The following is a 24,175-nucleotide window of genomic DNA, read 5'->3' as shown; positions in this document are numbered from 1 at the left end:
CAGCTTGTCCACTTTCTGGACTCTTTTTCTCTTGTAAGGCTTGATTTAGCCAGTTTTTGGCAACCTTATGGAATCTTGTAGATACTATTTGTGTCTGGGACCTTGCAGCCACAGTGTAATAGTTCGATGTCTGGTGCCTTTGCTACTTTTTTAATGTTCGTACTATGTGCTTTGCCCCAGTGTGCTGTTTCATATGCTGCAAAATTCCATCCTGTTGTTGCACTGTATCGTTGTCGTGTTTTCAACCAATTGGAGAGCGCCTGCTGTCCTTTAAGCCAATCAGAGCTGACAAAGTGGCAAATTTGCGAGTATAGCTTAACTGATGGTGTCCAGAATAGCAACCCTGTACATTTAGCAGTCTTTTTCATGAGCCTGCATTCTTGCACCATTAAAGGTGATGGCCGTGGGCCTGGCGGTCACCATGGGGGCAACGCCGGGAGCCACCACCATCCACGGGGAGTGCCTCCTGGTCCCCATCACGCTGGCAATGGTGCACCACCCCACCACCCGCACCGGCGCTCACGGAGGAGTGGCCTCGTCACACCGCCGCGTTCCATCTTCCACCGTGCCCTGGAGGCCTGGATGCTCTCGTGGGACGACCCACACTTGCGCTTCATCTTGTCACACGATGCCTGTGCCGAACCCCATTCCCACCGCTCGTCCGGATCGTCGTCGTCTTTCTCGTCGTGTTCGTCGCCGTCGTCTGTGTCGTCGTCGTCATGTTCCAGTTCCTGTGCCTCATCGAGCAACCTCTTCAACTCACAGGGTTACCCGTTATGGCATGGTGAGTGGCCCTATATCTACTTCAATTGTAAATTTAGAATCTTTGTAGTGTTGGCAGCATCTTTGCGTATTCAGATTTCCATGCAGCGAGGCTACTGTCTGCTATAAAGATGGGTTACTATGAAATACCACACATATTGCAAGCCAGATTGTAATATGAGAGGCATTCTTGTGGCTGTGAAATAAAAAGAAAGATCGTCTGTGCATAATACAATGAAATAGCACTTGGCTTTTGGTCTCCAAAGACACATTTTAAGTGCATCGAAGGGCACTATACCGAAAGGCTCCAAAAGTAGCAGTTCATAATCGGGTACAACAACGTTTTCTTCTTAAGTGGTTGGCCACGGCAGCAGCCTGGCGACTTCTTGGGCGACATTTTAAGCACCTGCAATGAACTGGTTGCCCTTTTGGCTACTTTTCGCGATTTCCTGGCTACTTTTCACTTTTTGGACCTGGAAACCCTGCACTTGACACAGCTTATTTTGTTCGCTTTATGCAACGCACGTGATTCACCATCAGAGGTGTGATTTTCATTTAAATTTTATTCTGCACTGCTCATGCAGCCCGGATTTTTTATTCTACGCAACACAAAATAAAAATGCGCACCACGTGTGCATTGTGTAGAATAAAATTCTACGCAACACACGTATCATGGACTTACCGGGAAGAGTGCCACAGAAAGTGACGTGAGCTTTCACGAGTTTGCGGTATGCGAGCAGGATGCACCGAGGGTAGGTGAATTTACTGACGCCAAAATCGCTGGGATGGCTGCAAATGGAGGGGACGGTGAAGGCGATGGTGACAGCAGTGAAAGTCCTCGAGAGGTGCCGACATCAGCCGAAGCAAGAAACATGCTTTGCCTGCTGCTAAATAAAGTTGAGTGCAGCGGGGAGAATGATTGGCTCAGGTGAGGTGTGAAGCAGCTCGAGGAAAACTTTCTAGATCCAAGTGCTACTGCAAAGCAGACGACTGGCCTTACGGAGTTTTTCTGCACAGAATAAAATGGCAGTGTTGCAAAAAGGAGCTGGTTGATATCTCTGGTGTGCTTTTATTTCTTTCTTTGAAATATTTATGAAGAGCCAGTTCAGATGCTCTTGTTGTCAAGCTGGTCCGCAGTGGTGAATTTTTTAGAAAGAACTTGACTTTTCACTGAAACTTATACAACTTCGTTTATCTCGAAAATCCACTTATCTCTAATCTTTTTTTCCTGTTTTTACTACTTCGAGTTAACAAGTTATTGCTGTATATGTGTATATGTGTTTTTTGTTTGCTTGTTTGTTTGTTTGAATTGAAGTGATGTACTTTTCCTTCTTTTTGTACAGTCGACTCCCGATAATTCGAAGCCGCTTAATTGGAATTTTCGGTTAATTAGAAGTGAAGTGCTGGTCCCGTCAGTTTTGTATGTAATCCTATGGAAGAAATCGCTCGGTAATTCGAAGTCCTCATCCAGTAATATTGTTTAATTGGAAGTTAATTTTCAGCCGGGATCCTCGAGGTGACCTTCATTCTTTGGTAGAATGTGCAATTTTTCAAGTGCTGCAACAGCTCCGTGCTCCGCGTTGGTGTCATCGCCACCGCAGCTGCCCGCAACGCCATCCTTCTTGGAGCGGCGCGATTATTCATTGCTACGGCTGCCGTGGCATCCGCGATCAACTCCGGCGGGAGGCGAAGCGGCGCCCGCCGCGCGTGGCCGGAGCTGATCGCGGAGGCCACGCGGGTGCCATAGGTGGGAAAGCCGCGAAACCGAGATGTTTTAAAGGCGTGAAGACGCTGCCTGTGGACTATGAGGCGAACAAAAAAGCGTAGATGACGGTCGAAATCTTCAAGAGCTGGATTGGACCGCAAGTTTGCTTCTTCGAACCGCAAGGTGTTGTTCCTGGTCGATCACTGCACTGCTCACGTGAATGTGCCAGCCTTGAGTGCAATACGCCTCGCATTTTTGCCTGCAAACACAACGGCTGTTTTGCAGCCTATGGTCCAAGGCATCATCAAAAATGTTAAAGTCCTGTACAGGCGGCACCTCCTCGAGCGCATGATTTTGTGTATGGATAACTCCGTAAAATATGAGGTGAGCCTGCTCAGTGCCATCCACATGTTAGCGCGAGCATGGGATCGTGTGAAGCAAGAAACAATCGCAAACTGCTTCAGGGCTTGCGGTTTTGTGGCAGCTTCTTCGGAGGATGCCTCTGAAATTTCAGCGGAGGAAGCGTTAACAAGCGAGCTTGACGGCACTGATTTTGGTGATGCTCTCGGGGACGTCAATTTTGAAGTTTACGTCGCCGTAGACAAGGCGGTCGAAACGTGCGGTGCGCTGACGGATAGCGAAATTGTAGAGATTATTCGGCCCCAGGAAGCGACCCAGGAAAGCGACGATGACGTTGAAGGCGAGCCACAACCTAAGGCTGCCGATGTAGCTGCGGGCCTTGCTCTCGCGGAGCGTTTCTTTGCCGCTGAAGGTAATGCGGAAGAAGCGTTCCGCCACGTCTACAGCCTGCAGAACTTGCTTTCAGCAGCGCGATTCGGCAAGAAGAAGCAGAGCAAGATGACCGACTATTTTTCTTAGATTAGAGAAAATACTCAATTTCGCCACAAATAAAGTGCTGTTTTTGTGTTTGGTGCTTAATTAGAAGTTCGTTTAATTCGAAGTTTTTTGTGGCCCCCGTGAACTTCGTATTAACGGGAGTCGACTGTATATGTAATCATGTATACCTGTCCTGCAAGGATAACATTATGGCCTGCAGTATCTACTAAATAAAATAAAATGAACAAGCAGAACATACTTAAATCTACCAGAACTTTGGTAACAGAATATAATAGAATGAAACTTCGATATAACAAACATATATATAACAAATTGTTGTACATCATCATCATCATCATCACCATCATCATGATGTACATAAAGTAAATCTAAGAGATTTGTTCACAATGTCAGTGTGTAACAAATGGTATGTGCCTGCAAGGAATATTGGATTTAGTAAAGCTATTTGGGGGGATGGAGTCAAATGGAACTTCATTATAACAAGGTTCGACTGTATATTATCTCAAGAGCAGTTGGAGTCCTTACCCTCACTTCAAAGTGAAGCTGCATTGTGCAATGGTGACGCTGTTTGCAGTGTTAGCAGTTTTCCTCTATGGTTAGGTTAAGTAGGTGGGTTTCATAAATTCACGTTTGACCTGACCTGACCTCACTTAGCCTCATTTAAGCATTATTATTGTAGCTGAAGAATATTTACAGAAGAAACAGATTCCTTGAGAATTATGAGATAACTTTCCAGCATATTGCAGCCTTGTTCGTGGTTTTGGTGCACCTTCAATGTCACTGCGAACTTCAGCACAACAATGACGACACACAAAGAAAGCAGCAATTGATGGGCATGTTGTCCAGTGTATCCTTTCTTTTCTTGGCTTGTCATCTTTGTTTTGGCAACAAACATGACTTATTTCTGTGCTTAATGCTTAAGTGGTCTCTTTTTGCGTTTCATAATCTAGTTTTAAAGAAGTATTGCCAAAAATGCTGGATGCTGAAACAATTGGATCTTTGGTATCGCCATTTGCGCCGCCTGCGTTGTGCTGCCGCGATGTCTTCCTGCCGGCAGCCTTGCTGCAAGGGAGCAAGTTCAGTGATGGCCGCTTCCACACGTGTGCGCAGAGCCCATCCCGGTGGCGTGCTCGCGGGTGGAGGCCCTGCGCTCGCACGGCTACCAGCAGGAGGCCCTGCGGCTGGCGGTGGCCGTGGTGCGCACCATGAAGCGCCAGCAGCGCGAGTGGCAGTGCCGCTGGCAGGCCGAGCAGGAGCGCTCGGGCATCCACCACCACCACCACCACCACCATCACCACCACCGGGGGGGACGCACCTCCTCCTCCTCGTCCTCCAGCTCTTCGTCCTCTTCGTCCGGTGAGTCCCCTCTGCCTCTTCAATGCCGTGGAGCCACGTAGAGTTCCCAGCCACAAGAACGCAATGGCAGTTCAATTTGCTTTATTTCCCAAAAAGGAGACAAAGAAACTTGAGCAGTTTCGCCCAAAGATGCGAAGCATTGAAAGCGATAGCAAGGTTTAGTATTGCGTTTGAACTTCTCAGATGGGGTTTTAACTATACGCTTGTGCAACACGTTGGCTCGAAGCAGCATGCAAGGCAACTCCTGCTGGCGAGAAGAAACGGTGCCCTGGCAGCTACCAGGCATCTCACTACGCTCGCAGGAAGAGCACCACCAGTGGCAATGGAGGCGTTAAACCTCATTGGTGCATGAAATGAGACCAATGAGAAACTGTCAGCATCAGGCAGCACCCAGTTAAATGCAACACTAGCCTGGTGCTTACTGCTCAGACCAGAGCACACACATAGCAGCTCGGCATGAATGCCAGTGTGCTTACAGTCTGTGTGTGCACACTGCTCATCGGAAGGCAGAATGCTGCCGTTGACCTCCCACCGAGGTGATTGAGCCAAGCCTTCAGGGTGCGTCCACGTCGCTTCGTCGTTTTTGCTGCCAAATGCACTGTGCGTCTTTGGAGATCCTCTAACCACCTGTTTGCGAGCCATGCATGTGCTGTTAGTGGGCAACCACCACTGCGTTTGTTGAAGGAGATAAGTATGATGCTACAGCACCGCATGTTGTTATTTAAGGGTTGCAAATGCCACGAGACTTGTTAAATTAGAAATTGCTTTGCCTAAATCAAGAGAACGAATTCATGTTAGGCTGCTGGAAATTGAGCCATTTTTATTTAATGACTGGAAATTAGTCAGCAAAAGTTACCTGCCCCTGTTCGTTCGCTCAAGGGCTGGTGTCTTTACCAACACAGGTCTCCTGCAGCAGAACCGCTCGAAACAGTCCTCATTTGTATCACTCTCTCTCCCCCGAAACTCCTGTAAGTGTTGTTATCCCTTATATTCAAACAGAAATGAATATTCACCAATTTTGAATAGCGGATTCTCGAATGCAGTACAAATTTATTAACGGGTACTGTTCGACAATACGCTTCAGCAAAAGGAAATTACATGTATTTAAAGCCTGCAGACAAGGCACCTCGCAACAGACTAAGTGTGTCTGCTTTGTTTGGTTTATTTCAACAGTATTCTAACTAAGAGTGCGCTTGATTCACGGGATCATGGCCATTTTCAGTGCTGACACCCATCCCCTTTCTCTTTTCCTGGATGACTGCTTGCAGGTTTCTCCAGCCTTACAACGCACAACAACACGGAGGGCTGGGTTGGCCACCCGCTCAACCCCATTGGTTCCCTGTTTGACACACTGGCTGAGGCCTCTCTAGTTCCAGACAGCAAGCACCTAGAGTACTTCTACGGTGGGTACTGCAACAGTTCTGTCTCGGTGTTTCACCTCACTTTCCTCAATCTTGCGTGCAGCTCTGCATTTTCATGTGCAGTCTTGCAGCCAACATGGCTTGTGTACTATCACAGCAGAACGAAATGCGAATTGAAAAGGAATGAGCTATGTAGGTGTGGTTCATGTCACCGGGGCTAAAAATTTAATCCCGGTACTGCTGGTGCAGCTTACATGCGGTGCTGAAAACGCTGCTGCAGCATGCTGCAGCATGCTGCAGCTGTTTTTTATTCATGCACTAGGGTACAGGCTGTTTGGTCTAATTGCTTGGTGAAGCCTGAGACTTGTCAAGCATGGCATGTGGAGACACCTTATTATGACGATGACGAACATACTCTTCATGTTTTCAGTGTATCGTTTCGATTGCAGTGTGCCTGGAATAATACTTCCTTAGTCCGGCAGTATGGATAATCACATGAATAGAGCTCACCTTGTAATGCCTATAACAAAGTTCGAAGCTCTGGAGAACCTTACAACTTGCATAGGAACATTGCCAAAGATTTTAGGAAGCTTTCATATGTATTCTGAGAACATTCGCTGTGTCACTTGTGAGTGTGCTGGTACAGCTTAACTCATGAATTAATTATCACACGGTTTCTTGCTCCTTCTTGGAGCAATCTACCAGGTGCTGCACTCACAAAATTTCTTGTACGTAAGAGTGTTTTTTAATCTGCTGACAGCCGGCTGTCCACCACTTGTGATGGTGATCAGTGTGCTAGCGGGACGATGGCCTCGGCAGTGGCCAATTGTCGATGGCTCTTGCTAAAGAGATGCTTTGTGGACACTAGCACATCTTTGCAAGTGGTGACTGAAGGATGTACTTAAATATCGACACCACTCTACCTGTTGCAAAATCAAAATGGTTAATTTTGAATTGCTAAATGAATTTTTGCAGAATCTCTGCCAGGCCCCAGTGCCGAAGAAGCAGCTGCTACCGGCAGTGGTAGCGGCAGTGGTGGTGGAAATGGCGGTGGCGGTGGAGGGAACAATGGCGGAGGAGGAGGCAACAACAATGGTGGAGGTGGTGGTGGTGGTGGGGGTGGCAACAACAACAACAACAACGCAGCTGCAAACTCGTCTCACCACCCTCACCCTTCTCATGCACCACACGGGAATGGTGGTGGTGGTGGCGGCGGCGGCGGCGGCGGCGGTGGTGCTGGCAGTTCTTCGTCGTCGTCGCCTCCTTCCTCGCAGTCGTCTTCGGCACAGCCGCGGGAAAGACCCAGGCAAGTTGTTGTGTTGCCATTGGAAGTTAATTATGGTGAGCTCACAGGGACATATCTTGCCAATGAATTGGCTAGAGTAGCGAATAGGTACAGGAAATGTGGTGGCGACCCCCTGCTCTGCTATTGTAACATTCACCCTGCCCACAAAAGGAGGCGTCAAAATGCACTGCAATACGGCACCTTTCCTGGGTGACACATACCGGCAGAAGAGATCTAAAGCAATGTCCATGTTGTTTGCCTTGCACTCCCCCGCCCTGAAGTTTCTGTGTACCAGGATACCTGGCGTAAAACGAAATGCAACAACCCTTGCCTGCCTCCACCCACCTCCTAAATAAAGAAAAAATTCCTGGCTGCACCACTTTCCCCAGTAACCCTTTCCTTTTACAAAGCATGTGACACAATAATATGATAGGATGTACTGTGTAATCTGTCATTATTGAGAGATTACGATCCTGGGTTCCTGTACGTTATATGTTTGTGAGGATCTTTGCAGTTTTTGGAATCGCCGTAGAGTATGCAAGGGATTAGTCATGCGAGCAACTTCAACTGTATATTGTATGTCATTTACTAGCACTCTATGCCCTTCAGTTTTGTAAGATGCAGTGGCCACTAATTGTATAGGTGAAAAATCAAATAGTGAATGTTCGAATGATTCGATTCATGAATCGAGTATCTACTGTTTTATGTTAATAATTGTTGATTTATTGATATCATCGAGATTTATGATATCGTTATAACATCGAATAATTATTGATATTCGATGTTAATAAATTGTTAATAATTTTATCCCCCAATCGGATAACTACTGTTCGATCTACGAACAGGCGTCGCGCGAACCTGTCGTGATACTCCAGATTTCAGAATCTTTGACATGTCGTGCCGACCCTGGCAATGAAATGCCTCGTACAGTGCCTGCTCTTTGCTGTCTGCACCAGCTACACGCAGAATGGTGATGGCGCCATATGGTGCGCAGTCCTTTCATCTGTGCTGCAGATTGGCTTTGCGATAACCCACCTGCTGTGGTGTTGGGATAGCCCTTCTGTATTTTGGAGAAAAAGTGGAAAGCAAAACTTTCTACGCAAGAGTAGGCCATACTGTATATCCCGATTTCTATGTGCCTAAGTTACTGATAGCTTGCTAGGATACTCCAGAGCATTTGCAGCACTGTATTTTGTTGCCCAAAATTTGTAAGCATTAAGTTTTGTTAAAGATTTTCTTACATATTCGATATTCGATTTGATATTAGGGCTTTTTTTTCTTCATTCAATATCCGTTTTGAAACTTACTACTCGGTATTTGCACAACCCTACCAAAAATCCATAATATTGAGCTAAGCTTGCAAGTGAGATGTTGCTTGCAGTAATACTCCTCGTGGGGTGACCAGCATCCACATGGAATGCACAAGGTGAAAGTAAGTTGTTCCAAAGGTGATCTGTATACTCGCGGACAACTTTCCGCTGCTACGAAAGGAAAGCTACGGGTGCGTGCCTTGGTTGCACGGAACAGACGTTGAATCGACGCAGCTTCCGCGTGTGACGGTTTCGAGCTTGCCCAGATGCAAAAGGGAAAAGCTGCAAAATAAGTAGACTGTTAGATTCAGTGGTGCGTTTTGTCTTATTTAACTGTTGCTAATAAGGTGTATATGTTTCGTCTTCCCCAGCCTGAACTAGTGCGGGTTAAGACGCGGGACTCTTTTCAGAAGCACTTTTGTTTGTGTGCGCCTTGCCTCTGTAGCTGTCCCTTCATAGCCACGGAAAGTGGCTATGAAGCCACTTTCTATGCCATACTTATGTATGCCATACTTTCAATGTGGAAAATTTTAGCTGAGAGGTTTCAGGCAGTAGGCTAGGTGCAGTACAACAAGTTCACTCTGTACAACATTCACAGATTCTGTCGACGAAGCAGTTCAAATAGGAAGCCTCTGAAAGATCACCCAGCCTCTGCCATAGTTAGTGCCTTCTGCATAAACAGTCGCGCACTAGATAGGGCTTAACATGACCACCTGTGACACTGCAGGTATCGCCACGTTGCGGTGCCAGGGAGTCGGGATCGCAGCGAGTCGCTCCTTTCGCTGGCTGTGGAGGCGGCCTTGGTGGGACTAGGACAACAGCGGTCCATGCCCGTGGGCCTCTATGCACAGGTAGGCAAAGGTGCTGCACTCAACTAAATTGTCATGACATGGCAATCCACTGATGGGTGCACTGCAGTCACTGCATTGCCTGTTTACATTAGATCGGACGTAAAGCAAGTGATTTAATTCGTGCTCGGGCTTCTGTAGTTGCGTGCATTGCTGGTAAGGTACCATGGTTTGCTACTGTGTTATACTGTTCAGTTCATAATTCCATGTGCCTTTATTAATATCAACTTCATTGCCATAGCAGCTTTGTCATTGTAAGCATGTAACATCATTGTTGTTCCCTGCGCATTTCCTAATCTACACACATTGTATTTTAATGAAAGGATAGGGCAGCGAGTCATGATGGGAACAGTTCTGGTGGTGTTTGCACATTTTAAGAATTGAACAAGTGTGATAATGAGGGCCCTGGCCCCAGTGTCGTTCCTCTTTGAATTGGCCTTGGACTCATGTTGCTGTCATGTTTACGTGGTTCCAGACTGATCATGCCTGTCTTGTCACAATGTTTACAATGCTTGTATAAATTTCTTGAAATGATGTCCCACTAGGGCGTTATGTGCCAAAACATGTAATGATGTGCATAAATCACTGTGTGATGAAGGCCACGGCATTCTTCTTTTTTTTTTATATATTGTTGGCCATGATAACTTGAAAATAATTTCTGTAGAGGTGATTTTTTTTAGAGGGAAACAGGAGGGTACATCCTTTGTATTTTGCTATAAAGATGTGCACTCTTTTACATTTTTACATTTTTATATTACCCGCCGTGGTTGCTCAGTGGCTATGGTGTTGGGCTGCTGAGCACGAGGTCGCGGGATCGAATCCCGGCCACGGCGGCCACATTTCGATGGGGGCGAAATACGAAAACACCTGTGTACTTAGATTTAGGTGCACGTTAAAGAACCCCAGGTGGTCGAAATTTCCGGAGTCCTCCACTACGGCGTGCCTCATAATCAGAAAGTGGTTTTGGCACGTAAAACCCCATAATTAATTTATTACATTTTTATAACAATACTTTCAAGGATGGAAAAGCGCATCCTCCTCTCTGAAGGTATTCATCTGTCCATTGTTCACAGTGCAGCATCAGAGTGTGTGAACCTTGGGCTACTGCAAAGTGGGTAAAGAGGGCGAGTGCTATTGCTCACCTTGTGCATGATCTCAGGCACTAACCAGCACGCGATGCGATGGCTTGCAGTAATCTCAGATTTGAAGAGTTTGTGATTGGAAAGTAGCTCAAAAAAGAAAAATTAGTTCAAAGAAACATGTTAGGCGCATTAAAAAAGAAAGTGCTCATCTGGTATAGGACATGTGGTGTCTTGACTGGACTGGAAAGGTTAGGTACTACCCAATAAATGAGTGTTTCTCAAACATTTACTGCATGTGACCCGCTTTTTTTTGTGTGTGTGTGTTACTTCTAAAGAAAATGGCATTGAAAGAGTGTGGGCAGCGAGACAGAAAATTCATCGCTGTTCCGGCAAGCAGATTGTACATATAATTAGACATTCTGCGACCCCCATAAAAAGGCTCGTGACCCATTTGGGGGGTCATGACCAGAAGTTTGAGGACACTGCCATAAATGGAGAGCCGTAGGTGCAATGTTTTGGAACATTGAACTGCGACGCCTTTAATGGTGTCACGGACGGCGTCACAGTCCCTAACGTGCGTGGTCTCTTCCCGGCGGCTTCCCCTCGACAGGAGAAGGCGTGCCGGCAGGAGGAGCGGCTGATAGCGCGCCTGCGGGACGTGGACGCGGATGGCCTGCTGGTGGGGGTGCTGCGCAAGCAGGCCATGCTGCTGCTTGAGGGGGGCCCCTACTCGGGCCTCGGCGTGGGCGCCCACCCCGAGAGCGTGCCCATGCACACCTTCGCCCGGTACCTCTTTGGGGCCCTGCTGCCATACGACGCCGACCTGGCCTACAGCGTTGGGCTGCGTGCCATGCGGTTAGTGGCCCATCGCTGTGTTGCATATCTTGGACAGTCCCACCAACATTTGACCTGAACAGTGGCAAGGGTAGAGAGTTAGTCTAGCATGTAACATATAGTACGCCTTCATTTTGTCGGTTTTGTCATGGGTTTTTGTGGTTGCTGAAAGACGAGATGAAAGAAAGGTTGTGGGAACAGCTAGGCTTGCCCTTTACGGCCAAATCAAGTGTCTCTGCTAAAGTACAGTTATGCTAATGACCCTCGACGATGAAGGGTTGGTGTCATTGTCTTAAAGAAAAATAGAGAAATGGTACTTTTCAATGCATCCTGAAAGCATCCATTGTTTGATTCCCCCTGTATATTGATAGCCTATCTCCTTAAGATTGCATGTTCGAAGAGTTTTGCTGTCTTTTGTTTTTGGTCCAGTAGTTCTACACTTCAAATAAGGTAAAGGTAAAGCTTGTTATTTGTCAAGTTCACAATGCACAGTTAATACTAAAGCAGAGGCTCAAATTCTAGCATGGCCTCTAAGTGTGGTGTTAGCACTTCCCGTGTCCAGCGATTCACCGTAGAGCAAGTACAAAGTGGCGGTTGGGAATTTCCAAGTACTGGTGCCTCTTGTGCCTTGAAGGTGTCGGTCACTCTGAAGCGTTCAGAACTTGCTTGTCAAATGGAGAGGGCGTAACGGAGTTTCCCTTCTCTTTGACACTCGTTGGGACTGCGTTGTGCAGGCTTCCCATCCTGGAGAACCAGGAAGAACCGGATGACCCGGGCACGGGCGCCCCTGTCGCCCCTGCCGCCAGCCGGTACCCGCGGTGGTTCACTCTGGGCCACGTGGAAGTGCAGCAGTGTTTGCTGGCCTCCACCATGCTCTCTGCCGCCAAGGGTGAGCGAGGCTACCGCTTGCCCTTGTGAAACGCCCTCTTGCTTTTCTTTTATCTGTAGTGAAAAAGATTCCAGGGCGCTGCCAAGAATTCACTTATCTCTTGGAGATCATGTGTGAGGAACTTCCTGACACGCGAAGACGTTCGTTCCGGTCAGATGTCAAAAAGTGCCCAACACGCGCATGTGTGCTTGCGTTCGCTGGGTATTTGGGTTGGTAGCTCCAGCTTTCGAGAACTCTTTCAACTAATACACTTTGCGATGGCTCCTGATGAGTTCAGCACTTCTTTCATCCTTCTTTCAGGCATGATGGGATTATTGTGCGATTTGTGGCGTGAAGCACCGACAGGGTGGTGGTGTTTTCTGGGCATATGTTTCATAGACAAAATTCATGTGAGCTCAGTGGATCAGACGATGATTTTAATGCTGTCGACGGATACATTTTGCTTTCAGGTGGTCATGAAACGCCCTCATGTGAGAGCACTTTAGATAAAAGCAACAATCAGGACCTTACAGATCTGCATTGCGAATTCTCAGCTCCATTCAGGAGAGTGCTTCGAACACTATCACACAGTGCTCAAGTACCGTTAAGAGCCTCGAGAACGACTACATTTTCTGAAGTAAATCACTTACCGTGCGTTCGTATAGCCGACAACTTTTTCTGCGTGGCGTTTAAATGCGTGAAAATTGTTGCTGACTGGAACAACCACAAATAGGGCAAATGCACGTGACCTCAAAGGGTTAAAGGCTGAATGCAGTAAAATTTCAGACAACGTGAGAAACGTAATTTCAGATAATTTAGCTATGCAGCATCTCCTGTGCGAAATTTTATTAGGGCTCTCCGTGCATTAAGAAGCGAGGGAAATGGTGCCCATTGCACCACTTTACCTGCTACAACTTCGGTTTGCCACCTACCCTATGAGGAAGAACTCAGCAATTAGAATGGTTGATTTTGGTCAAAGTTTCGGACTTACTTGATCTTTTTAGGGGGGGGGGGGGGCGAGGATCCCCAGGTGTTTTTTTTATTATTATTATTATTATGATGGGAAAATATTGGAAAGAAATCTGAAGTAAAGTTGAGAAAAATCTCACTTTTGTAGTGTGTCGTTGACAAAAGTCTGGTAGAGACTAGGGCTTCAGGAGGTGGTTGCACCAGGGAATGCCTCGCATTCCATTGATGCAACACCACCATCGTAGTGCCAACGTGAAAAGAAGAGATTGGAGCTTCAGATAATTGCAGCGCCATATTGCGCTGAATAAAACTAACAGCAAATGAAGCAAGCGAAAAAAGAAAGCACTAGTGTCACAGTTCGTTTCTGCTACCACATGCGCCCACAGGAAGCGCTCCTATTGGCTAATGCAGATTTTAATTGCTGGTAGGTGTTAAGCGCGCATTTTGACAGCAGTGAGCTGTGTACTTCTTTATCCTGGCAGCATTTGGCAAATGTGGTAGGCTGCATCACTGTCCCACTTTTTTTTTTTCATTAATGCATCCAAAATGCAAAGTTCTTAAATGTACCATTCAAAACGGGAACGTATAGTTGTATTCAATAACACAGGGGAAGAAAAATCTTATATGCTTTTGCTTATGTTGTTCTTAAAGAATGTTAATGAGAAAATGAGATGATTATCAGCCCTGCAGCGTTGCTAAGATTCTGTAGTAAATTTTACTCATTTATAACAAATTTAGCTGAAATTTTGTTGTCGTTTGCCTTTAAGTGAAACTTTATTTAATGCATGTAGAAGCTTGTTAGATTATAGAAAAGACAAATAATGATAAGTGGCATCTGCTTAGGTGTATTCACCACGGCTCAAAACATCCCAGTGGCAATTGTAGCAGCATCGGAAGTTTCCGGTTTCACTAGGAGGCATTCAGTGAAAGGTAGGGTTGAGTCATGGGAAAAATGTTAGAAGTCTATTCAACCTCTAGTCGATGACGATGAAAGACATTGTCTTCCCAAGTGATTTTGGGGTAAGAATGGGGCGGAGTCACGGCGCATAGAAGTCTGTCCCGTCATCCCTCATGTAAGGGGAGTGGAAGGAGTGTCGAGCTACTTAAGTTTTCATAATGCGCTACCTTCAGGATCATCCCACTGTTTAGACTGCACATACTCACAGAAACGGGCCACATATTCAGACCTCACTACCTTCAGGATCAGTCCATGAGAGAGTCTAGGAACACGGAAACACTGAACACTGTCTAGAATACGGAAAAGTTGGAGTAACTCGCTAAAGAAAGGCATTCTATTTAACACTTCAAGTGTTGACAAAAAATGCAAAAACGTGTTCAGGAAATGACATCTTTTTTTATTGCACATCTGTATAGCAAATTTTTTGAAGATTCGAAGTATATATAATGTGACGGTAGTAAATTGAGAACTTGCACCTGAGTACCGTATTTACTCGCATAATGATCGCACCCCTAAATTTTGTCGTCAAAATTCGATTTTTTTTTATTTCCCGTGTAATGATCGCACCCTGAACTTGCCGCAGCGATATGTCGTGTGCCAAGTCTAGCTAATAATGATCGCGCTTACCATCTGTCGAATGCTACGCGAACGACTCGTCTGCACGCACCAAACATTCTTAAGTAGATGCCTCATTTCATTACTTTCATCACTTTCCGCACTTCCATGGCAAGAAGACGTACAACCAAACTTGCCTTTATTATGGGTGGGCTTTATAATGGTTGTGGTCAACAAAAACAAAAAAGGCGCCTTTAAGATTCTTTTCATCTGCACTCGTGAGCACTCAACAAATCGCGCGCGGCAATGATAGTAGCCACGTTTACACTGATACGTTAAAAGTGTACCTTATTCATACGCCAACGCTTGTAACACAGCTAAGATATTCGTCTACCCTTAGCGGAAACGTGCCGTGTTCGGATAGTAGTGAAGACAGATGCCGCAGTTTCCGCAACATGCCGGCCATGTGTTTCTATGTCACTGGCAGCTAAGCGCGCCCATCTCTGTCCCCTCAAAGTGGACATGGCTACGTTATTGCCGCAAACTTGCCGATATTAACGATATTATTCATCACTGATACGGAAGAAACTGTTTCAATGCACGTAATGTACTCACGAGAAGAAAAAAAAAGATCGCGTTCGGCGCGTTCGGCTTGCTCCGCCGGCCGCCATTTTTGTTTTGGTGTCCCGCACCCGCATCCCGCAGCAAACGCGGGACGAAAAAAAATTTTTTTTTTCTCGCGGGAAATTTAACCCGCGTAATGATCGCACCCCTGAATTTGCGTCAATTTTTCTGACAAAAAAGTGCGATCATTATGCGAGTAAATACGGTATACACAATATGTAAAGCGAGAAGGCTCTGCAGGAAGGTTCTGTCCACCTAACCTCGTTCACTACCTGGCCGTATCAAAACTGCCGTCGTAGTCCGTGACATCAGAGTTACTGGATGTGCCTATAGCACTGAAAACACTGCGATCACTGCCAGTGCTTTCATGCAGAAGCAAATTATCTAGAGAGCGTAGCGACTCAATCAAACGAGAGCCGTGCTTTCGTGATGGATGCGACTGGCAGCCGCCATTTTTAATATCTCTATCTATAGATAAGTGGAGTGGTGGATGCTTGGGTTGCCGCATTGAAGGGGAAATCTAATGCACTAGTGAGTTAAGGAATTCCTGTGTAACAGCTGGTACTCGTGAGAACGGCTGACTAAAATAGCTGCCAAGAACATGAGGGCCACACATTTAAAAAAATAAACGCGGTGCTTGAGCTTTCTTGTCTTGTCTGCGCCTTGCAGACGATGTGATGCGCCTGCGGACGGTGATGAAGTCGTCGCAGCGCAACATCCACAGCTCGTCGCAGTTGTTCAAGCTGGCACAGGACGCATTCCGCATTGCCGTGCCTCAGGACGGTGGTCCCAGGCACCTGGCCCTGCTCAACGTGGCCTTTGAGCTGGGCTTGCAGGTGAACATCATTTCCCTTATTGTGTTTTGCATTTCCGCTTCCGTAGATTGTGGAGTCCATGGGAGCAGCGCCCGTTAAACTGGATGTGCACTTCTTTCGCCACCACACTACAGGAGCTTGATAGAGTGAAACCTGGTTACTACAAACACCACATTATTGAACTTTTCAGATATCCCCTGCTGACTTCTTATACATGCAATGTAAAAATATTTCAGTACTACGAACTTCAGAATACCGAACTTTTCAGAATAACGATCGCTATTCAGTTTCCGGGTCATGTTAACAACACCTCAGTACCAGAAACTAATATTCAGAAATCTGGGGATTCTTAGATTTCCATGTATCCTTCACGGCAGCCGAAACAGTAGGCCAGCAAATGACAAGGCGCAGAGAGCAGACGTCGCGGCAGATGGGTTCGGAAAGCCCGAGACGGCGCCCAAGAAAGAAAGAATGTGGGCCAGCAAAGGTAACGACGCATCAGGTTTTGTGAGCGCATGCTCCACCCAGAAAAGTGTCGCCTAGCAGTGGAGGTGCGTCTCTTCCTTCCTTCACCCTTTATTCTGCGCACACCTCTTTCTTTTGCGCTTCTTTCTGTGGCCGCACTAGCTACGCGCAGGGACAAGCACAACCTCCTTACTCACGGGGATGCCATATGGCCGCACTTTGCACTTTCCGGACGGTGTCGCTTACGCGCGCCTGCACTTCGACATAGTTCAGGTGTCCGCCTCAAGCGAGGCAGTTGCGGTGTCCACGACAAGAAATGTGAAAAACAAACCAAAAGCAAGAAACATTGTGATTTGGAGGCGACATAGAGCTTCCTGTAATGCAAATGTCTGCTGGAAGCAGATGATCAGCCCCAATTATTCTAATTTCTTAACGACAATCAAAAGAAAGAGGTTTCGTTGTATATTGACACATTTGTACTCACAATAGCCAAAATACTTGCAGCTTGGTGTACCACTGTCTTTGCATTTTGGGTCGTGAGATGAAATCATGTGACTGTGACGTGACGGTTGCCGCCGTGCAGGTGATGCGGGTGACCCTGTCGTCACTGAACTGGCGACGTCGGGAGATGGTGCGCTGGCTGGTGACTTGCGCCACAGAGATCGGCCTGGAGGCCCTGGTGTCTATCATGCAGAAGTGGTACCAGTTCTTCACACCCACCGAGGCTACCGGTATGTGACCACTGTGCCCGGCTCTTCATGCTTGCGGGGTTGGGGGATGCAACCGCTTTTCAACCTGCGGGACGCCATTTTGAATTTATTCTTCGATCTAACACTGTTTTTCAGTCGATACATTGATGTGCAACTACCTCCACGTATGCACGAGAGGTAGGTCTTGATTATGAGGCGGCTCGCTGCCTTGGCTCACTCATCACATCAGTCTTTCACATTCTTGGTCTATCATGAATAGGTCTATCATGTAGGTCTATCATGCTGGCTGGCCTTCATGACTCGTCACGCTAGCATTCAGACAAGAAACTCGTGCTGTGAATCATTTAGGGTTGTGATTTGCGGCTCTTTCATATGAAAGAGCAGCAAGAGAATGTAGCTCAATACAGTGAAACCTCGTTACTATGAACACCACATTAACGAACTTTTCAGATTAATGAACTTTTCAGAAATCCCCTGCCGACTCCTTATAGTTTCAGTGTAAAAATATTTCAGTACTATGAAGTCCAGAATACCAAACTTTTCAAGATAATGATCATTATTCAGTTTCTATGTCATGTTAACAATGCCTCAGTACTATGAACTAATATTCCGAAATCTGGGGATTCTTAAATTTCTGTGTATCCTTCGTGGCATCCGAAACAGTAGGCTAGCAAACGACAAGGTGCAGAGAGCGGACGTTGCGGCAGATGTGTTCGGAAAACCTGAGACAACGCCTGAGAAAAATAAAGAATGCAGGCGAGGGGAGGGTGACGACGCATCAGGTTTTGTGAGTGCATGCTCCATCCAGAAAAGTGTCGCCTAGCAATGGAGGCGCATCTCTTCCTTCCCTCACCCTTTATTCTGCGCACACCTCTTTTTCTTGCGCTTCCTTCTGTGGTCGTACTAGCTACGCACGTGGTGAAATGTAACCTCCCTACTCGTGGGGATGCCACACGGTCACACTTTGCACTTTCTGGCTGGTATCATTTATGCACGCTTGCACTTTGGCATAGTTCAGGTGTCCGCCTCAAGCAAGACAGTTGCGGTGTCCACGGCAAGAAACGTGAAAAACAAATCAAAAGCAAGAAACATGGCACTTTGGAGGCGACATGGAGCTACCTTTTTGTCGTTAGTTCTCTCGGCGTCAGTGTTTGTTTTGCCTGCATCAATCTTAGTATACGGTGCTTCCGTGGTGCGGGGCAGCAGAATCTATGGAAAATAGCAACAGCGCTTGCCGAGAGCCAACAGCAACATTTTCGTGGATACCCCATAAGGTTACAACTTATCAACTGATGGGTTGATGGGCGGAATGGTTCATTTTGGTGCTTTCACTCTAACGATCTTTCAGAATAACGAACAATTTATTGCGGTCCCCTGAAGTTTGGTATGTCGAGATTTCACTGTAGCAGGGGTGTGCCGACATTGAATATCGCTGAATCGAATTGAATAGTGAGGATTTTAATAATTCCATTCGTGAACCAAATATCTACTAATTGATTTTTCGAATATTCGATATATTTGGTGTAGAGACCCGTGCAGTACCACATATTATGTGTGCCACAGAGTCCGTCAGGCTTGATGCCACACAAGCGAGTGTTTCACTTTGTTTTTGGTACAAAAGGAGAGCCAAGGGTGCTACAGACGGGGTGCCCTGGTTGATGCAGTAGCGGACTGCCACTGCAAGCACTCCCTGACGTTGGCCCGATGGGGAATTGAATTGCGCACACAGCGTCGGTCGGGGCCGCCTCTGTCCGCGGCTAATCGTGCCGATTAGCCGCGGACATCGGTCGTGTTGGTAATGTGCCGATGAACTTTTTTTTTCCTTGATTCAATTCGAAATCAGATATTCGGTATTGGCACACCCCTGCGCAATAGTACTTCTTAGACAAGTAGGTTAGGTATGCGAAACATTGTTTTTGAGCTCGAAAGGACACGTACAAAGAAAGAATACCCAGATGTGCAAAGTACCGTGTGTGTTTGTGTCCTTCTTTTGTATGTCCCTTTTCGCACCCGAAAACAATGTTTAGCAAGAAGAAAACTTCACTGTGGTATATTAGGTACCAACAAGAACAACAAAGAAGATGTGTTATTGTTAGTGCTTAATGCACCATGATACATCGATGCCATCTAACCCAAACTTCAGTTTTTCAACAAGGAAAAAGTTGTAAAGATGTTGGGCTATCTTCTTTTTTTCTTCCCCTTGTGCCCAGGTCCAGTGGCCACAACCATTATGTCCCATGCCACCATTCTTCGGCTTGGACTGGACTTCAGCCAGCAGGAGGAGCTGTCGTCATGTGCCCGCACCCTGGCACTACAGTGCGCCTCCAAGGACCCCCCAAACTGCGCCCTCAATGCTCTTACCCTGTGTGAGGGAGACGCATATGCTTTTGAGACGGCACACCAGATTGTCGTAGACGCCGCGGGCTCCGGGGTCATGACTTCCTCGCAGCTGTTCACCGTAGCTCGGTACATGGAACACCGCGGCTACGCCCACCGAGCCTACAAGTTAGCTGTGCTGGCGACGCGCGGCGTGCAGCTCGCGTACAACCAGGACGCCCACCCGGCCATCAACGACATCCACTGGGCATGCGCGCTTGCCCACTCGCTCGGCCGCTCCGAGCTTGCGGGGCTCGTGCCATTGCTGGTCAAGCACGTGCAGTGTGCCACGGTGCTGTCGGACATATTGCGCCGATGCTCGATGGCGGCACCAGGCAGCATGGGAACGGTGCCGCTGGACGCCAAGCGGCGCTGTGTACGCGCCCTCTCCTTGGACAAGCCCCCGCTGCGCCCCCTGCTGGACGCAGCCATCGCGGCATACGTCAACACGACCCATTCGCGTCTGGCCCACATCTCTCCGCGCCACTACGGTGACTTCATCGAGTTCCTGGGCAAGGCGCGCGAGACGTTCCTGCTGGCCCAGGACGGGCACGTACAGTTTGCGCAGCTCGTCGACAACATGAAGGCAGCCTACAAGGGCAAGAAGAAGCTCATGTATCTAGTCAAGGAGCGGTTTGGCTGAGAAGGGGCCGGTGGGGCACACCACTCGAGGCGGTGTGGCGCGGGCAGCCAAATGCCTCCACCGGGCACACTGGCTGAGGGCTCTGGCATCACCTCTCAGTCGAGCTCACAGTCCCAGTTTGGTGGCTCTCGGCATACCGGCTACAACTGCCGGCGCAGGGTTCTTCATTTTTTTCTGGAGCAGTGGCAACGATATCAAAAGCACTCCTCGTCCACTATTTCAGGGAGCCGCTTTTTCCTTCCTGCTTCATCTCCCCACCCCCTCCTTCACCTGAAGCCGGTGCAGATGCCCTCTTGAAATCGGAGGAAGTAGTGGTCTGTTATGTGCGCAGACGCCTTTCTTTTTTTCCACTGGGCATCCTGAAGAAGGTATCCCTTCTGTGTCAACCTTTTTATCCTTGACAGAGAATATTTTTTACTTTGTCCCAAAGCAGACGAGTGTCTGTGGAGTGGTTTTACTACTCGTGAACTTAGTGAAAGAAGTGATGCCAAACCACCATCGTTCTCAACGAGATGCCTCTCTCAGAACCGTTACTATCAGGGACTGAAAAGCAAGTGAAAAAAAAAAAAAAACGAAATGTGGCAGGCCTGGCGAGAGACACTGGTCCTTGTTTTTAGAGTTCTTATCATCTTGATGTTTTAATTGATTCACACAGTAGCAGTATTGCAGAGAGATGTCCTCTCTTTTTCTTTTATTCGTTGTTTCGTGCCTGTAGTGCACGTCCCTTCTTTGCTGAGTTTGTTGTTTGTCATACTGTATGTTGTTTGGCATAGGTTGTACCCCATGCAAGTTGCATTTACGTTGTGTCGTGCTTGAAATGTGTACATTCGTTGTGTTTCACATACTTATTGTTTTGCGTACAGGACGACATGCCACCGATGTGCTGTAGGCTACTTGCACCACCGCAGATGTTTTTAACCCACCGCGTTTAGTTGCTAGCCGAACCAATTACTCTTATGTGTTAGCTGCAAAGTGGCTGATTGCCAGTGCGGTCGTCTTGCTTGTTTGTGGATGCGAAACTGCGGCAAGAACTCCTCTGTCTCGCGAGTCCGAATGAAGAAGGTGTTGCCGCAGCGTGCATGCGTGTTACCCTAAGCCTAGATCAAACAGCGTAAACATGATGCTTTTTTTTTCGTGTGTGTGTGTGTGCGCACCCACTTAGTAGAACTGTGGGGACTCTTATCACTCGTTCATTCCTCTGTTGCTCATTTTTACATGTTCCGCGTTGAATTCACTGTTCCACAGTGGCATTGTGTAAAGTTTGCGGCCAACACAACGGGGAGGCAATGTCAAAGCCACAGTAGGTGTATATTTTTTTTCCTTTAAAAGTTTGTGATCTTGTTCGTATTCGATCTTCATGATCGTTCTTTCTGCTGGAGCAAAGTCCTCGCAAGGTTTCAGGTGGCAGTGGCACAATTTTACTTGCGCACAATGCGCCACAAAACGTCGAGAGCAAAAGGGATCCTTTGTAGGCTTCTCGTCGCCATTTGCCATGGTCTCGCCTATGACTGGCCAAGACGTCTGCCAGACTAAGTTGCCCACTCTCTACTCTACTATGCATCACTGGAGATTGCACCTAGTAGCGGCCGGGCCAAAAGACACCGCAAATGGCACAAGGCCATTTTGCCTTGTATCAATGTGTGGCAGTAAGGGGACTGAAGTTGGCAACCCCTACCATCCCCCACCATTTTTCGTTGTTTAAGTTTTACAGAGCTCAAGCATTTGCCAACAGCTATGGAATGTGGTTTCTTTTCTTTTTATTCCCGACCTTGTCTCTCGCCAGAAGCTGCCGGTGACGGGTGCATGTCGAGGGACAACGAATACGCGTCGTCTGCAATCGCGTGTAATGATAAGTCCCTCTTTTTTTTTTTTTTTTTTACATACTGTTTTGTGGTTTGATGATGCCTTTTTGTCCGCACGACCAGTCACTTCTGTTCCGTGTTGTCGAAATCGAAGGAGAGTTTGCGGCCGCTTGTATATAGTCTCGTGTCCGTCTCCGCAATATTCCAGATGCGGCGCACACCTCCCTCTTCTCTTTTTCTTTTTTGTCCTATAGCTGTGTTTCATAATTGCAGAGGCCTCTTTTATCTCCAAAAGTATTTGGTGACTTTCCCTTCTTCAACTCGCTATACTTGCTCGAGAAGCAGAAGCATGCAGTTCAGTCACTGCATGTCGTCGTAGTTTTGACATTCTTGTTCTTGGCCCTAGACAACAACTCTTTGTGCCTTGTGGTTGTTACAGTTCTGTTCATGGGTCATACATTTCCTTTTATTTGCACCATGTCTGTTCCGCTTATCTCTTTTTCTTCATTCATTGTTTCGCAATATCTCCTTTGTTAATGCAGCGCAGGTAAATTCAGCTGCTTGCGTATTGCCAAAAAAAAAAAAAAAAAAAAAGATCAGATACTACTTTAAATAATGACACTGCGGCGCGCCATTTATCTGAATATTGCGTATCTACTTACTGATAAAAAGAGAAGCAAAAAAAGCTGTTACGAAAAACTGTGGTGTGGGGCTGATGTAAAAATTAAAACACTAGTCAGCGCTTTCATTTGAGTAGGCCATGCAGTTACGCTCAGATAATTTGCACTATCCTTTCCCCGGTGTTTTGTTGTCTGGCATTGCGAATTTCTCACAAAGATGTCCCGTTTTGTTACTCATCAGCAGTTAGCCCTTCCTGATTTCTTTTCACACTGATGGGGAGCAATATCAAGCTCAGTGTTCTTTGCTGATCCAGAATGCTGTCGCTGGCAAAACAGACTGTCGTTCTGGTTCAGAGAGGACTGATTCGTTGCTGGAAACATAGTATTTTTGTGGACATTGTGTACAAAATGTTGTCTTCTAGAAACACTTAGGTGCCCAGTACCGTTCAGGAGCAACAACTACTCACGGGTACAGCATTTTGCGTTCAGCGCAAGGTCATGGGTTCAATTCCCAGTGGCGTTCCGAGGAAAACAGAATGCAAGACCGCTCATGTACCAAGCTTTGGATGTATGTTTAAGAACCCCAGATGGTCGGAATTAATCCAAAGTCCCAAATTAGATTACCGCTTTGTGTGCCTTCTATAAAGAAAAAAACACACAAATAAAAGTTATGGGGTCATACCAAAAATTCAGTCTGGTAAGTTCTCTTGCTAAGCCTTTTTCGAACTCCCTTTTTATTTGTGCCGGATGAAGAAAAGCCTACACGTTAAAAACAGCATTCTGTTTTTCAGCTGTCCAGCATAAGTTGCTTTAAACCTCCGAGTCATCACAGGTGCACACTTGCCATTTTTGCAGAAATCAGCCAATCGGTCGAGGAAAAGAGTTAGAGAGAGAAATGAATGGAATAAGGTGGGCCCTGGATGTCCTAAAACAGTTGTTTAATGTAACTGTTTGCAAGTTCCACACGCAGGTGACTACAGAGCAACGTTACTGCCACGTCTTTTGTCCTGCGAGATATCGTCAGTTTGAGGGCGGATTGCTCCATTCTCCTGTGAAGGCCTGCTTTCAAAGTTTTCCTCCCTCTCGTCCCTTCTGCGTGTGCCCAACTGTCATAGAGGCCTTTGTCTCTCAGAATCTCGTCGGATGATCTCTTTAGCAGCGAATCAACATATCGTACAGCTTGCAGTGTTTCTAAGCATCTTATTTCGTGATAGTCTGTAAAGGTGTCCGGTTGCATGCGCATGCTGCGTGGGCAGCAATTTTTGGCTGAAGACATAGTGGTCTATTGATGACTCAGAAGGGTTTATATGAATGGTCTATTGATGTTTTACAGCAGGGTTGGCAACTTCTTTCTTTCTTTAACAGTATC

The 24,175-nt window shown here is 46.9% G+C and overlaps 1 protein-coding gene across 1 annotated transcript in view; it reads left to right on the top strand.

The window, feature by feature from the left end:
• LOC126518373 (zinc finger SWIM domain-containing protein 5-like) overlaps positions 1-23,424 on the top strand; it is a 54,438-nt gene extending 31,014 nt beyond the window's left edge. The window contains exons 8-17 of the mRNA XM_050168239.3: positions 395-784; positions 4,436-4,681; positions 5,950-6,084; positions 7,018-7,348; positions 9,365-9,488; positions 11,178-11,422; positions 12,136-12,290; positions 16,045-16,211; positions 17,239-17,386; positions 19,576-23,424. Of these exons, the coding sequence (XP_050024196.2) occupies positions 395-784; positions 4,436-4,681; positions 5,950-6,084; positions 7,018-7,348; positions 9,365-9,488; positions 11,178-11,422; positions 12,136-12,290; positions 16,045-16,211; positions 17,239-17,386; positions 19,576-20,384 (2,750 nt within the window). The 3' untranslated portion in view covers positions 20,385-23,424. The remainder of the gene's footprint in view (positions 1-394; positions 785-4,435; positions 4,682-5,949; positions 6,085-7,017; positions 7,349-9,364; positions 9,489-11,177; positions 11,423-12,135; positions 12,291-16,044; positions 16,212-17,238; positions 17,387-19,575) is intronic.
• Positions 23,425-24,175: the final 751 nt, after the last annotated feature.

This window comes from Dermacentor andersoni, chromosome 11 (genome assembly GCF_023375885.2).
Source record: "Dermacentor andersoni chromosome 11, qqDerAnde1_hic_scaffold, whole genome shotgun sequence".
Taxonomy (NCBI): Eukaryota; Metazoa; Arthropoda; class Arachnida; order Ixodida; family Ixodidae; genus Dermacentor; species Dermacentor andersoni.
This window is presented reverse-complemented; position numbering and strand designations above follow the sequence as displayed.